General features: G+C 46.1%; 1 protein-coding gene across 1 annotated transcript; it reads left to right on the top strand.

The window, feature by feature from the left end:
- The first annotated feature begins 1,250 nt into the window (after positions 1 to 1,250).
- On the top strand, positions 1,251 to 2,135 carry LOC137144497 (olfactory receptor 2AP1-like). Its single transcript, XM_067534852.1, has one exon. It carries the CDS (start codon positions 1,251 to 1,253, stop codon positions 2,133 to 2,135), a length of 885 nt encoding a protein of 294 aa, XP_067390953.1.
- Positions 2,136 to 14,918: the final 12,783 nt, after the last annotated feature.

The following is a 14,918-nucleotide window of genomic DNA, read 5'->3' as shown; positions in this document are numbered from 1 at the left end:
TTCAAAATAATTCTCTAGGCCTTTTCATTCCAATCCTGTTCAATGCTTTTCCACGCCAGTGAGATCTACACGTTAAGTGAATATCACATTCAAGTAGATTCAAAATGTGTCCAATGTGATATAAATTAAACAGGGGAAAAAATTGAGACTGAGGTTTACAAAAGTACCGAGAACCAAAAGATATCCGGGCCTTTCAAAAAAGTTTTGTAAGCTTTGTAGTGTCTAACCCACAAGGCACTTTTGAAAATCCCACCTAATTTTCTTATGCTTTAACAGTTCTTTCCCTATTTCAGCTTGTGTTCCTTCTCCTTTGTTGTTAATGTTAATTGTGCCCAATATCTCATCACCTTGAACCTTTTTAGTGAAGACTGAAGTAAAATAGGCATTAAACACTCCGCTTTCCCCACCAAGTGGAAGACCTATTACTTTCCTTTGTCTTGCTCCAAAGGTATTTAAAAAAAAAACACTTCTTATCACCTTTTATGTCCTTTGCTAGGTGTAACTCATTTTGTACCTTAACCTTTCTGGTTTTCTCCCTAAGTGATTCTGCTATTATTTGTAGTCCTTCTTAGTAATTTGCCCATGTTTCCACTTTTTATAGGCTTCCTTTCTGATTTTCAGGTCATTAAAGAGCTCCTGATGGAGCCATGTTGGCCTCTTGTATTCTTCCTATCTTTCCTTTTTATCTGAATAGTTTGCAGTTGTGCCTTTAATATTGTGCCCTCAAGAAATTGCCAGCTTTCCTGAATTCCTTTATCCTGTAGATTTTCTTCCCATGGGACCTTACCTACCAGTTCTCTGAGTTTGTTAAAGTTTGCTTTTTTTTTATGTCCATCATCCTTTTTCTGCAGCTCTCTCTCCTTCCTTCACTTAGAATAATGAAATCTATCATTTCATGTTTCCTGTCACCCAAATTGCCTTCCACCTGCAGATTCACAACCAATTCCTCCCTGTTGTTCAGAATTAAATCTAAACTGGCATTCCTCCCGGCTACTTCATCCACTCTCTGAAGAAAAAAAAATGTCCCCAATACATTCCAAGAACTTACTGGAAATGTTGTGTTTTGCTGTACTTTTCCAACTGATGTCAGGGTATTTAAAGTCCTCCATTAGTACCAGGCAATGTGGTTTGGATAGTTTTGTTATTTGTTCTAGAAATGCCTCATCCACCTTCTCTTCCTGATTTGGCAGTCCATAGGAGACCCTTGATAACAGCCCTATAATTTGTTTCCTTTCTTATAGATACACCCGATGGCGACCACAGAATGGGGAAATCAAACGTCCATCTTAGACGTCATCCTCCTCGGATTTGGAAATCTTCCAGAACTACAGATCTGTCTTTTCCTTCTATTTCTAGTGATCTACATTATGTCTGTGTCTGGGAATACCCTCATTGTTGTGCTAGTTGTGGCTGATCAGCACCTTCACACCCCCATGTACTTCTTCCTGGGGAACTTGTCCTGCTTGGAGACCTGCTACTCCTTCACCATCCTGCCCAGGATGCTGGCCAGTCTCCTGACTGGGGACAGGACCATCTCATTCAGAATGTGCATCCTACAATATTATTTCTTTGCTTTTCTGGTAAGTGTTGAGTGTTACCTCTTGTCTGTGATGTCTTACGACCAGTATTTAGCGATATGCAAACCACTGCATTACACAGCCCTCATGAACAGCAGGTTCTGCCTCCAGCTAGCAGCTGGCTCTTGGATCAGCGGGCTTCTGGCTAGTAGCACAATGACGTCCTTGATATCACAGTTATCTTTTTGTGGCCCCAACGAAGTTGACCATTTTATGTGTGACACCACCCCAGTAAAAAAGCTGTCCTGCAGTGACACCAGCCTAGTGGACACTGTGACTTTCATTCTGGCTTCAATAATCATCCTGCCCCCATTTTTATTAAACCTGGTGTCCTATGTGTGCATCATCCCCACCATCCTGAGAGTCCCATCCACCACCAGGAGGCAGAAAGCATTTTCCACCTGCTCTTCTCACCTCATCGTGGTGACACTTTTCTATGGGGCCTTTATCATTATGTACGTGCTGCCAGACATCAACACACTGAGGTCCTTAACAAAGTGTTCTCTGTCTTCTACACCATTCTCACTCCCATGGTCAACCCTTTCATTTACAGCCTGAGGAACAAAGAGGTCAAGGAAACCCTGAGAAGAGCTGTCAACTCATTGTTAATTTTCACAGGAATTGAGACAGTTCAAACTAAGGGCTTGTGCCCCTGGGGAAAAGCCCGGTGTAGCTAGTGCAAATCATATTGGTGTGCAATGGGGCAATCAGAGCAGAATAGCGATTGCACTTTAAATTCACACCTGAGCTATTTCCTACTATTTTCCCTGTATAGAGCCGTTTTGAGCTACTTTCTCATGTATTTTAATTCCCTTCCCCAGTGGCAAATTGTGAAAATATCTTTTTATTTTAATCTCTTTCTCTCTTTCTTTGAAACATGAAAAAGCAAAAGAAAATTTGAAAGTCAGAGAAAATTATACTTTCTACATCCTTCTTCTCCCTGCCTTTAAAAGAACAAGAACCAAGACCTGAATACTAAGAGAAAGTGTGTGAGTGGGGGGAAGAGGGAGGCATAATTTCAAAAAATTGGGAAAATTAGAATGTGAGAAAGGGGAGAGGAAAGAGGAATTTCTCCAAATTAAAAACATTTTAAAATATTTATTTGATCATAGTCAAAATTTAAGACAAAATGAGAGCTGATTGTTTTCTTTCAACAAAGATTCACAGGAATTTTCACATGGTTTTTAATATTCTGGTGCCTCGGGTGGCTTCTGATAAAGCTTTTAATAGGAAGGAGGCAACAGTTAAGTGACTTCTGAGACTATGTTGGCAGAAAAAGCACATGCCAAAACTGTTCTTTGTATCTTAAACAGCCAACAAAAACTGAAGTGAATTTTCACTACTTCGACTAGCACCGCTACCTTAAAATATTTTTATTGCAAATTTGATTTGAAATTAAAAGAAAAGAATGGTAATTACATTAATAGCTATGCTTATTTTTGGTAGATCTGGTCAAAAATGGTCCGGGAAGGTTTGCAAGATTTTTTTTTCTTCAAATGTAGATTTTACTGAAAATTTTGTGCCACAAAAATTAAGTTTTTAATGAAAGGAATGTACCCCCAAGCTCCCCAAAACTGCGAAACAGGAAAAGAAAAGTTGGTCGGGGGTTGAGGGGAGCAAGGGAAAATTCACTTTAAAAGTACTCAGTGTCAGTATGACCAACACATTTCCCAGCTTTAAGCTGGATCAATTATTGCGCACTCAGCTTCCAACACCTTGGGCCTGATATGTCCGAAGCACTGAGCACATGCAGCTCCTGTCAACTTCAATGAGATCATCCTTAGGTACCATTAGTATACACTGTCATATCTATCTGTCTGTCTGTCTGTCTATCTATCTATCTGATGTTGAGGCCATGCAGGTTGGCTTATCACTGAAGGAGAAACTATGAATATTTTCTTCTGCAATTTGTTTGTTTACACTCTATACGCCAGTCCTGGAACAGAGGTGGTCAAAAATGACACACAGGCAACCCCCTCTGTTAGAAATCTCAGCCCACACTCCAGTAACTCCACCTCAAGAATTGCCTCTAGTTAGAGAGATTGAAGCAGAGAGCAAACCCTCTTGCTATTTGCAACTTGCAACAGCTCCTTCCAAAAGAACGGCATCATCAAACTAACAACAATAGAGCATTTCTTCAAAGGCTGAACAGTTGCTCACATGTTAAGAAAAAGATCTTGTAAGACAATGAGTAATGGTGCCATCTGTTGACTCTAGCCATCACAATATATTAGAAAAAATGTATTTTGTATGAAAAAAATACATTCCTGTAAATCTGAAGCAGAATAGATGTTAAAGTTATGAGGCTGAGTGGAATAAATATTTAAGGTGTCCTTGAATTATAGATCTATTTGGAGGGTTTTTCCTGCAGAATAATCCTTCAAAGTATTCCGAAAGTAATCAATAATACATTACTTCTATTGAAAAGTAGCTATTAATGTTAGAAATAATCAAACAGATTGTCCCGGGAGTGGATTGAGGAGATGGAACCTTTATTGCCTGCTCGTTCCACCTCCAAGCTGGGGGAGAGCAAAAAGGGAATTACTTTACAATTCTTTTATCCATAGCAGTATGTAAATGTATACATTTCCAGCAACTCCCCATAGACCCTTACTTAGTTACCTTGACACCTATAAAATTAATATTAACAACTACATAGTGAATATAATTATACCTGCCCCTGTTTGCTGTTTACAGGATTACCAGACAGAGGTCAGGCACATCACCTTAAAACCTATACATTTTACACTAACATTCTTTGAATTAAAGGCATGCCAGGGGGATAAAGAAGATAATACTTTTTCTCACCAAAAGGCCTTGTCCAGAAATATCAATAGACTTCTCCCCTGCACAGATGACCAGAAAAGAAGGAGAAGAAAAGAGATAACAGACTCTAGCTAAAATTTACACCAATTAATCAAAACAAGGTTTGCTCTTCCCTTGACCCTGTTCCCTGTAATTTAGGCCTGACTACTTGTCCAGCTCTTAACTCTTTACTCTCCTACAACTAATATGTGTGACACTCTGCGTCTGAAAACATCACCTCAGAAACTCCATATGACTGACCAATGTCATGTAATTTTAATATGTTCTGTACAAAGTACGCCTTGTGTGGTATTATTTTAAAAGTCTTGATTTGCTAAACATTCATAGTCTGTTGGATTGTTCCTGCTGCTATAGTATGGGAAGTTATAAAATAGTGTTGTAAATGCTATTAGAACGTGGTGTGAGATAAGAACCACCTATCCCGGCTTTTCAGGTACAACAGTGAATGACCAGACTTGGTAAAGACCCATCCAGGAAAGATTCCACTACCGGGGATTAAGCTTACAGCAAGGCTTTACCATAGGATGCGTGTTCGCAATGAGGTTGCTTGATCAATGGGAAGCAGCCACCTCCTCACATGCATGGACTGTGCTAGCAAGCTGCAATGGACTGTAAAAGGAGGCATGAGGCATCATGGCTGGGCTCCACTCCCACTCCACTCAACACCTGACGGGTCATCTGGAAAACAAAAGGACTTTGCAAGGGAGGATGAGAATCCCAGGCAAAGAAGGTTGCCCAACCTACCTTTAAGAAACAGTTTGTACCAGCTAAGAAGTGTGAGACATTGCTATGGGCTAGACTACACCTAAAAGAGAGCTTGTGTGGCTGCATTATGTCAACGAGTAGAGCTCTCCTGCCGACATAAGAAAACCACCTCAATGAGTGGTGGCAGTTATGTCATCAGGAAAGCATCTCTCGCCAAACAAGCACTGTCCCCTCTAGTGCTTATGATGGCAAAACTTGTGTTGCTTGGGGTGTTTTTTTCACACCCCTGAGCTACAAAGGTTTTGCTGGCATAAGTGCTAGCATAGACAAGGCCTGAGTTTGTTAGTGTTTATACACCCTGGTCTACACTTACCTGACCACTCAATCAATCCAGAAAAGTCAATCTGACTGTAGCAACTTTGCCACCATCTCTATAGACATACCCTGACTTAAACTGTGATCTTATGTTTGTTTCATTTGGTAACATCTTTTAATCTCTTTACACTTGCCACTGATAATCACTGTACATCTAGTTTTCTATAGTTAATAAACTTGTTTAATGTTTTATCTTAAACCAGTGTGTCTTTGAGTGAAGGGTTTAGCCAAACTATTCAGTAAGAAAAACTGGTGCATACCTGTTCCACTTTGAAGGAAGAGCAGACTGGCTAACAATCTCCACTGTCAGGCTTTTTGATCAGGGTCGACGGTGTGGTCCTGGGCTCCTGGAAAGCATTCATTGTGGTCCTGGTCATGAGCAGCTGGAAAGCATTCATTGAACTGAGCTGGGTGTAGTCCCTGCTTTTGGATGGCTATATAAGTGCAATACCTGCCAGAGGTTTGTGGTTTTTCACAGCATCACAGTGTGAGAGGGAGCCAAGCTACCCCCGGGTTTCTGCATGCGATCACAACATGTAACAAATTACAACTGATATTATTATTATTAATAATAATAATAATTTTATATGAAGCTAGTGCATAGGACTCCCAGTCATAGATCCAAAAAACGATGTCAAAAACACATAACAAAACTGCAGTCCCTTCCCCAAAGACCGTACAATCAAAGTGTAAGACACAAGACAGGTGGATACAACAAACAAAGACAACAATGAGACAGGGCAAGTCATTATGACAAGAACTGAGCACCACCCACCAGAAGGGCTGGTTGACAAATTTACTTCCGGTTTTCAACTGAAAATTGCCTTTGTCACTCTTTTTTTTCCTTTTCTTTTCTTTTTTCTTTCTTCTTCTTCTTCTTTTTTTTTTTTTTTTTTTTTTTGTGAAAAGCTTTTCATGGAAAACTGTTTTTTCATTGAAAATCCCAAAGCGGAAGTATTTGGATTCATAAATTCCTCAGCAAAGCCTCATGGGAGTTGTAGCTCAGAGTCCCTCATTGTAGGTGAGCGCCCTCACTGGAATTTATGGCATATTCTGGGGAAGGCCTGTCCCAGTTGCAGCACTTTGGGTAAAATAATGAACTGTTCATTGGCACAGAGGTTGGAACTTGACTCTGCTATAGTGTAGGGAACTACCCTAACAATAGGGTGACCAGATGGCAAGTGTGAAAAATTGGTACCGTGTTTGGGGGTAACAGGCACCTATATAAGACAAAACCCCAAATATTGGAACTGTCCAGGTGGGCTTTGAGGGGTTAATTGCGGGGGCGTGGCTTTGAGGGGTAATTGCAGGGGCGGGGCAACTGCCCCAGACTTATAAAAAGCAGCCAGCTGTGAACCAGCTGAGCGGCGAATGGAGGAGCGGCAAACAAAAGGAGAAGGAGGGAGTTTGCCTGGGATCTGTCCGAGAGGAGCCCAGGTGAGTGCTAAGTGAGGGGAGCTGTGTTGTGTGTGCAGTGCTAGAGGGGGGAGTATCTGAGAGACCAGTTGTGTGACTGCTGCAAGTTACAGCTGGCTGTGTGTGTGTGCTTGTGACTGGTGCAGTTACAGGGACTGTTTGGCAGGTGAGGGTGTGTCTGATTGATTGATTGGGAGTGCTTTGATCCAGGTGGGCTTTGAGGGGTTAATTTCGGGGGCGGGGCTTTGAGGGGTAATTGCAGGGACGGGGCAACTGCCCCAGCCTTATAAAAAGCATCCAGCTGTGAACCAGCTGAGCGGAGAACAGAGGGGCGGCTAACAGGAGGAGAAGGAGGGAGTTTGCCTGGGAGTTCGCCTGAGGAGAGAGCCCACAGCAGGTTTTTGCCTTTCAGACGTTGCTGAGCAGGAAATACAGCATCTGAGGAGGCTCTCAGAGTAAAGATATGGAGAGGGAGCGATCTCTTGTTGTCACCTGTACTGGATGTGCTATGTTTGTCTTCCTCCCACAGGATAGAGATGACTTCATCTGTACCAAGTGCAGGCTGGTTTCTGTGCAGGCTGATTTCATTATTGGAAGAGATGGTTAAAGGACTAGAGACCCAAATATAAACCCTGCATTGAATTAAAGAAAACAATGTCATTTTCCATCAGGCACAGGCACAGTGTAAGGAAGATTCAGAGAAGGCCGGGCAGGCGAAACTGAAGAACGGGGAAGAAAATTGGCAGCATGTGACCTCCCGAAGAAAGAGAACCTATGTGCCCACCATGTAGATAGAAGTAAGGAATCGTTTTCATTCTCTCTGCACAAGTACTATGGCGGAGAATGATTTGGAGGACCCTTTGGAGGGAATGGATCAGAAGGAGACCCATTTGATCAGAAGGCAAGGGATGCATTGTCCTAGGGATGGGGGTTCCACAACCACCATTCCCAAGAGGAAGAGAAGGATGATGGTGGTTGGGGACTTCCTCCTAAGGGGAACAGAGTCATCCATCTGCCGTCCAGACTGGGAAACTAGAGAAGTGTGCTGCTTGCCTGGAGCTAGGATTCAGGATGTGATGGAGAGACTGCCAAGACTCATCAAGTCCTCAGACCACTACCCCTTCCTACTTCTCCATGTGGGCACCAATGACACTGCCAAGAATGATCTTGAGCGGATCACTGTGGACTACGTGGCTCTGGGAAAAGAGATAAAGGAGTTTGAAGCGCAAGTGGTGTTCTCACCCATCCTCCCTGTTCAGGGAAAAGGCCCAGGTAGGGACCGTCACATTGCAGAAGTAAATGCGTGGTTACGCAGGTGGTGTCGAAGAGAGGGCTTTGGATTCTTCAATCACAGAATGTTGTTCCAGGAAGAAGGATTACTAGGAAGAGATAGGATTCATCTAATGAAGACAGGGAAGAGTATCTTCACAGACAGGCTGGCTAACCTAGTGAGGAGGGCTTTAAACTAGGTTCGACGGGGGATGGAGACCTAAGCCCGAAGGTAAGTGGGGAAGAGGGACACCACAAGGAAGCAGAAGGAGGAGGGTACAGCAGGGGAGGCCTCCCGATTCATACTGTGAAAGTAGGCCAGTCGGCTACTTATCTCAAGTGCCTGTACACAAATGCAAGATGCCTGAGAAACAAGCAGGAGGAACTGGAAGTCGTGGCACAGTCAAGAAACTACGACATGATTGGAATAACTGAGACTTGGTGGAGTAACTGACAAGATTGGAACACTGTCATGGATGGGTATAAACTGTTCAGGAAGGACAAGCAGGGGCGAAGGGGTAGAGGAGTTTCACTGTATGTAAGAGAGCACTATGATTGCTCTGAGCTCCAGTATGAAACTGGAGATAAGTCAGTTGAGTGTCTCTGGGTTAAGCTTAGAAGCAAGAACAATAAGAGTGATGTCCTGGTGGGTGTCTGTTATAGACCACCAGACCAGGAGGATGAGGTAGATGAGGCTTTCTTTACTCAACTAGGGAAAGTTTCCAGTTCACAGGACCTGATTCTCATGGGGGACTTCAATCACCCTGACATCTGCTGGAAGAGCAATACAGCAGAGCACAAACAATCCAGGAAGTTTTTGGAGAGTGTCGTGGACAATTTCCTGGTACAAGTGCTGGAGCAACCAACTAGGGGCCGTGCTTCTCTTGACCTGCTGCTCACAAACAGGGAAGATTTGGTAGGGGAAGTAGAAGTGGGTGGCAACCTAGGCAGCAGTGACCATGAGATGGTCGAGTTCAGGATCCTGACAAAAGGAAGAAAGGAGAACAGCAGGATACGGACCATGGACTTCAGAAAAGCGGACTTTGACTCTCTCAGAGAACTGATGGGCAGGATTCCCTGGGAGGCTAATATGAGGGGGAAAGGAATCCAAGAGAGCTGGCTGTATTTTAAAGAGACCTTATTGAGGGCACAAGAGCAAACCATCCCGATGTGCAGAAATGTGGGAGTGTATTATTTGTACCCTGACCTGATGGCTACCTAAGTGGACACTTACAGCAGGCCTGGTGCTGGACACTGGGTCAAGTGAGGCTGCCTACAAGGAGCTGGAAGTTGGCCACTTTCACTCAGGCGCCTCACTGGCGGCGAGTTCCTAGGACTTGGCCGCCATCCACTAGATAGTAGAAAGTATTCAAGGTCGTAAACAAGATAGTTGTGTGAGCTAAGAAGCTACCAATAATATGTAAGCTGTTCCCGTGTGAAGTAGGTGAAATCATATAATAGCCAATTAGCAACTGTGTGATTTTTGTAGGCAAAGATGATTAAAAAGGTATATAAGCTGGGAGGCAAGAGGGAATAAATGATTCTGCTTGCAATCATACTGGTTGTTGTGCTTTATCCGTCCTGCATCCTCTGTCATCAGCAGTGGAACTCTCCCTCATCCTCTGCCATCAGCAGTGGAACCCGACAAATGGTGACCCCGACGTGATAGCAATTCAAGTGGATTAGATTGTGCGTCGGGCAGGGAGAAGAAACGCAGGAGTTATAGCCGCTGCAGGAGGTACTGCGCTGGACGCAGCTCCTGGTCGTCCAAGAGGGACGTGTATGAGCTCACAGGAGATACTGCGGTGAAGGCAGCTCCTGGTCGCCCAGAGGCAGGCGTGGTCGCCCAGAGGCAGGCGTGGTCGCCCAGAGGCAGACGTGTTCGCCCAGAGACGTGGTCGTCCGAGAGAGACGTGGTCGTCCAGAGGCGTGGTCGTCCGAGAGGGACGTGTTTGAGCTCAAAGGTGAGCGGCTAATTAATTAAGTATGGGAAACGCTGCATCAGCTGAAGAAAAAACAGTGCTTGAATATTTGATACGTATCGCGGAGCGCCAAGGGGAGAAGGTGTCCCCAGACAAATTATCCTGCTTATTGAAGTGGGGGCAAAGGAAGGGATACTTTGTCCGACCAAGCAATGTATTTGATAAAGCGATTTGGGAACGTCTGGGCTCCGAATTGTGGGAGTCAGTGGTTGCTGGCAGTAAAGAGGCTTTCGCCTTGAGTGCTATTTGGGGCCGGACTAAAAAGATGGTGGAAAAGCTGGCGGCTGAAGCGGGAGTACAGGCTGCGATAAGGGAGGTGTTTCAAGCTAAACCTGAAGCTCTCCATGTCCTGCCCGTTGGGGCGAAAGACTTTTTTGGTGGCACTGAGACTGTGATACCCTTGGCCCCGGAGTGTGAGGAGGAGTTATCTTCGGGCCCAATTGATCCGAGTACCATCCCCCTCCTGGATGAGGGGATAATGGATATAGACCAGGGAAAACCTGAGCCCCCGACCCAGTCTACACGGGGCCTATATCCGGACTTGCCTAGTCTCACCCAAGGTGAGGAGTTTTTGAATGAAATGTATAGACAAGGCCAGCAGTTGCAGCACATCTTGGATACCCTGCCTAAACTGGATGGCGGCCCGCCAATGCAATCCTCTACCCTTGATGCTGCTGAGCGAATACTCGGCCTCTCCAATAAGCAGGTTGAAGAGCGAGGGGCAGATTATCGGGGACAACACGGACTCAGCCTCTCTGACACGAAAGCCGAAAAACAGGAGGCGGATTATTGGAGACAAAAGTCGGAACAGCTACAACGGACCCCAAATCGGCAGAAAAGTCGTGACCGCTCCAAATCAGGTGAACCGCCGCCTGTTTACTCCTCTGACTCCTCGGATGAGGATTATCCGGATCCTGCCCGCAGATGGAAAGGAGTTATAAAAGATGCAATAATAGAGGGACAGTTTCTTCCGGCGGCGTACCCTGTCATAACGACCGATAACAATCCAAATCAAAGAAAATGGGCACCTTTGGATTGGAAGCTGGTCCGGGAGGCTCAGAAATCCATTATGGCATATGGACTTGAGAATCCGTATGTACAATCTATTATTGAACAGATATTCACAGGACATGTGATGTGCCCCTATGATGCGGTTAAATTCGCCGATATGCTCTTGACACCTACGCAGCGACTGTTGTGGAAGGATAGCTGGACCAAGCGGGTGGAGCTGGCAATGCTTGCGAATATGGATTTGCAGCCCGGGGATCCCTTACAGACTGCTACGCGAGACATGTTAATGGGAACTGGCCCGTTTGTGGACCCACAGGCGCAAGCTCGGCTTCAGCCCCGTATTCTACAGCAATCTCAGACCCTAGCCTTAGCGGCCTTTAAGGAGGTGCCCCAGATGGGGAAACCAACCCCTCCTTATGCTAAGATTACTCAGGGCCCGTCGGAAAGTTACTCTACGTTTTTGGACCGGCTTCGGGACGCTATAGACAAGTCGCCCAATTTAACCGCGGAAGCGAGAACTGCCGTTGGGCTGGACTTAGCAACGCAAAATGCTAATTCTGTCTGTCGTCGCATTTTGGCTACTCTCCCTAAGACTGCCTCTCTTCTGGAAATGATTGAGGCATGCAGCCGGGCCACCTTATATGAAGAAGCTGAGAAGGCGTCCGTCCATGCCAAAGCTCACGCCAACGCCCTGGCTGTAGCCCTGAAACCTTTGCTCAGACGGGGCCCCCCAGGCCGTAACAAGGGACCTGTGAGACCGTCTGGCCAATGTTTTGCCTGTGGGAAGCATGGGCATATGAGACGGGACTGCCCTATTGCAGATGACAGGCGAATTGATACAGCGGCACCTAGACCTGCGGCGACACCTAGCCCCTTTCAAAACAAGTGTAACCGATGTGATAGGTTTGGACACAATGCGCCTGACTGCCGATCGCGCTTTAAAAGGGATGGGACACTGTTGCCGGGAAACGGGCCGCTGAGCGCTCCTCGGAGGAGCGCGAAGACACAAATGCCTCCCAATCCACGACTGGCTGCTTGGAACGCCTCACAGGAGCAACCCGAGGCAGTGCCGGAGTGGATTTGGCCACAGCAGCAGATATAACTTTGGATAATGATAAGGTGCAGGTTCTCCCGTCCACCACCAATGGACCGTTGGGATATGGACTAAGTGCTCTTTTGATAGGCCGCTCCTCGACCTCCAAACAAGGTATTTTTGTTTTACCCGGTCTCATTGATGCTGATTATACTGGCAATATTGGAATCATGGCACGAGCACTTCATCCGCCCGTGCGAATCACTGCTGGAACACGCATTGCCCAATTAATACCGTTTAAGGGGTGTGTGCCTAAAACAAGCTCGGCTGAGCGAGGAGCCCAGGGTTTCGGTTCCACAGGGCCCCCACAAATAGCCTTTGCAATGGAAGTTACCGCGCGCCGGCCTGTACGAACGGTCCGGCTCCAAGGCTTGGATGGACGGCAGATTATACATGAAGCCCTCTTGGATACAGGGGCTGATGTGACAATAATACCCTCTCGGTCTTGGCCGGAGTCCTGGCCTTTACAAAATGTTACAACGCCTGTGGTGGGAGTTGGGGGAACTCAGCTGACCCGTCTTAGTGCAAATTTCATTACTGTCATTGACTTAAATGAGCCGAATAATACGGCTAAGGTCCGCCCCTACGTTATGCCCACCTCGATCTGGCTATTAGGTCGTGACTGTCTAAGCCAGTGGGGCCTCACCTTGCAAACCTCACCTTTTGCTTAGCGGCCATTGAGGGGCGGCCAATCCTGCGGCTGGAATGGATGACTTCCACTCCGGTATGGGTTGCTCAGTGGCCGCTACCTAAGGAAAAGCTCGCCAGGGTGCAGGAACTCGTGCAAGAGCAATTGGACAAGGGACATTTGGAGGTCTCCGTAAGCCCCTGGAATACTCCTGTATTTACCATTCCTAAAAAATCGGGACGTTGGCGCCTACTGCACGATTTAAGAGCAATAAATGCGGTAATGAAGGATATGGGCGCCCTTCAACCTGGATTACCAACCCCCACTATGTTGCCAGTTGGCTGGCCCCTGCTTGTTATTGATCTCAAGGACTGTTTCTTTACAATTGATTTGCATCCAAGTGACAGAGAGAAGTTTGCCTTTTCAGTGCCCTCCATTAACAAAGCCGAACCTGCCAAACGGTATCAATGGACTGTTTTGCCTCAGGGCATGAAAAATTCCCCTACTATTTGCCAATTTTATGTTGCCTGGGCTCTGACGCCCCTCCGTGTAGCCCACCCCGATTGGATTATCTATCACTATATGGATGATCTCCTGTTCACCAGTGCCCAGCTCCAATTGGAGACAGCTGTACCGGAAATTACTCGTGTCTTGGAGGGAGCTGGTTTGGTTATAGCACCAGAAAAAATTCAGCAACAGGCACCCTACAGATATTTGGGTATGGAAATAACTGACTCTATTGTTCGCCCTCAGAAGCTGAGTATCCATTCTACAATCCACAATTTACACGATGCTCAACGTCTTGTCGGGGACCTCCAGTGGATCCGTGGTCTGTGTGGGATAACCAATGAAGATCTTATGCCCCTGCTTCAGTTGCTTCAGGGTGGCCGAGCCCCTGAGGAACCTCGTTCTCTGGGCTCGGAACAACAGGCGGCCTTGGATATTATAGCGGATAAGCTGGCAACGCGCTACTCTGGGCGCATTTACCCTGACTTACCAATAGCTCTAGCTATCCTGTCCAAAGACTGTTCTCTGGAGGCCATACTTTTTCAATGGCAGGCGGCTCTGCCAGACCCCTTGGTTGTAATTGAATGGGTTTTTCCGCCTTCACATTATGCTAGAACTGTCACTACGCGATTGGATGGGATCGCTCATATTATTACACAAGCCAGGCAGCGACTACTGGCGATCGCAGGCGTAGATCCCCACACGATTTACTTGCCTTTTACTGATGCTGACCTGACTCGGATGTTCGTGGCCCACATGCCTGTGACGTTGGCTACCTTGGATTATACCGGACAATTTAGTAATCATTATCCCCCTCATCGCCTTTTTGCCACTGCAATCCCTTTTGAAAAGACCTTATTGTTGCGGCCACGCCCTGTCTCGGGCTTGACTGTGTTTACGGATGCCAGTGGCAGGAACCAATGTGCTGGACTTTTATGGCATCAGGATGATGGCTGGCACCACGAAGTTGTGGTAGCAGAGGGCTCTCTGCAGGTTCTGGAGCTTCGGGCCATTATCCGTGTGTTTGAAAAATGGCCCACCACCGCTGTTAATATTGTCAATGATTCTTTGTATGCGGTTGGTGTTGTTCAGCGCCTTGAGCGCTCCTTTTTAAAATATGTTAGCCATTCAGTTCTTTGGACTGCCCTGCTTCAGTTATGGCATTTATTGGATGCCAGGCAGGATCCCTATTTTATCATGCATATTCGAAGCCACTCTGGTTTGCAGGAGGGTCTCGCGGAGGGTAACGCCTTGGTGGACCGCTTGATCGGTACCGCACACGTCCCCAACCTTTTAGCCCAAGCACGGTTGTCTCATGAGTTTTTTCACCAATCTGCTCGCGCGTTGGTGCGGCAATATAAGGTCCCAATTGCTGATGCCCGTGCTATCGTTGCTTCCTGTGCGGATTGCCAACGACACGTTGCCCCCATTGCCTCTGGAGTTAATCCTCGTGGCCTTCAGTCCCTCCAGGTTTGGCAAACTGATATCACCATTTTTTCGGAATTTGGCTCCTTAAAAAATTTGCATGT

This window comes from Emydura macquarii, unplaced genomic scaffold, assembly GCF_026122565.2.
Source record: "Emydura macquarii macquarii isolate MOO-44397 ecotype Brisbane River unplaced genomic scaffold, CSIRO-AGI_Emac_v2 contig_3467, whole genome shotgun sequence".
Taxonomy (NCBI): Eukaryota; Metazoa; Chordata; order Testudines; family Chelidae; genus Emydura; species Emydura macquarii.
Note: the sequence above shows the minus strand (reverse complement) of the source record. Positions and strands in the feature narration are given on the sequence as shown.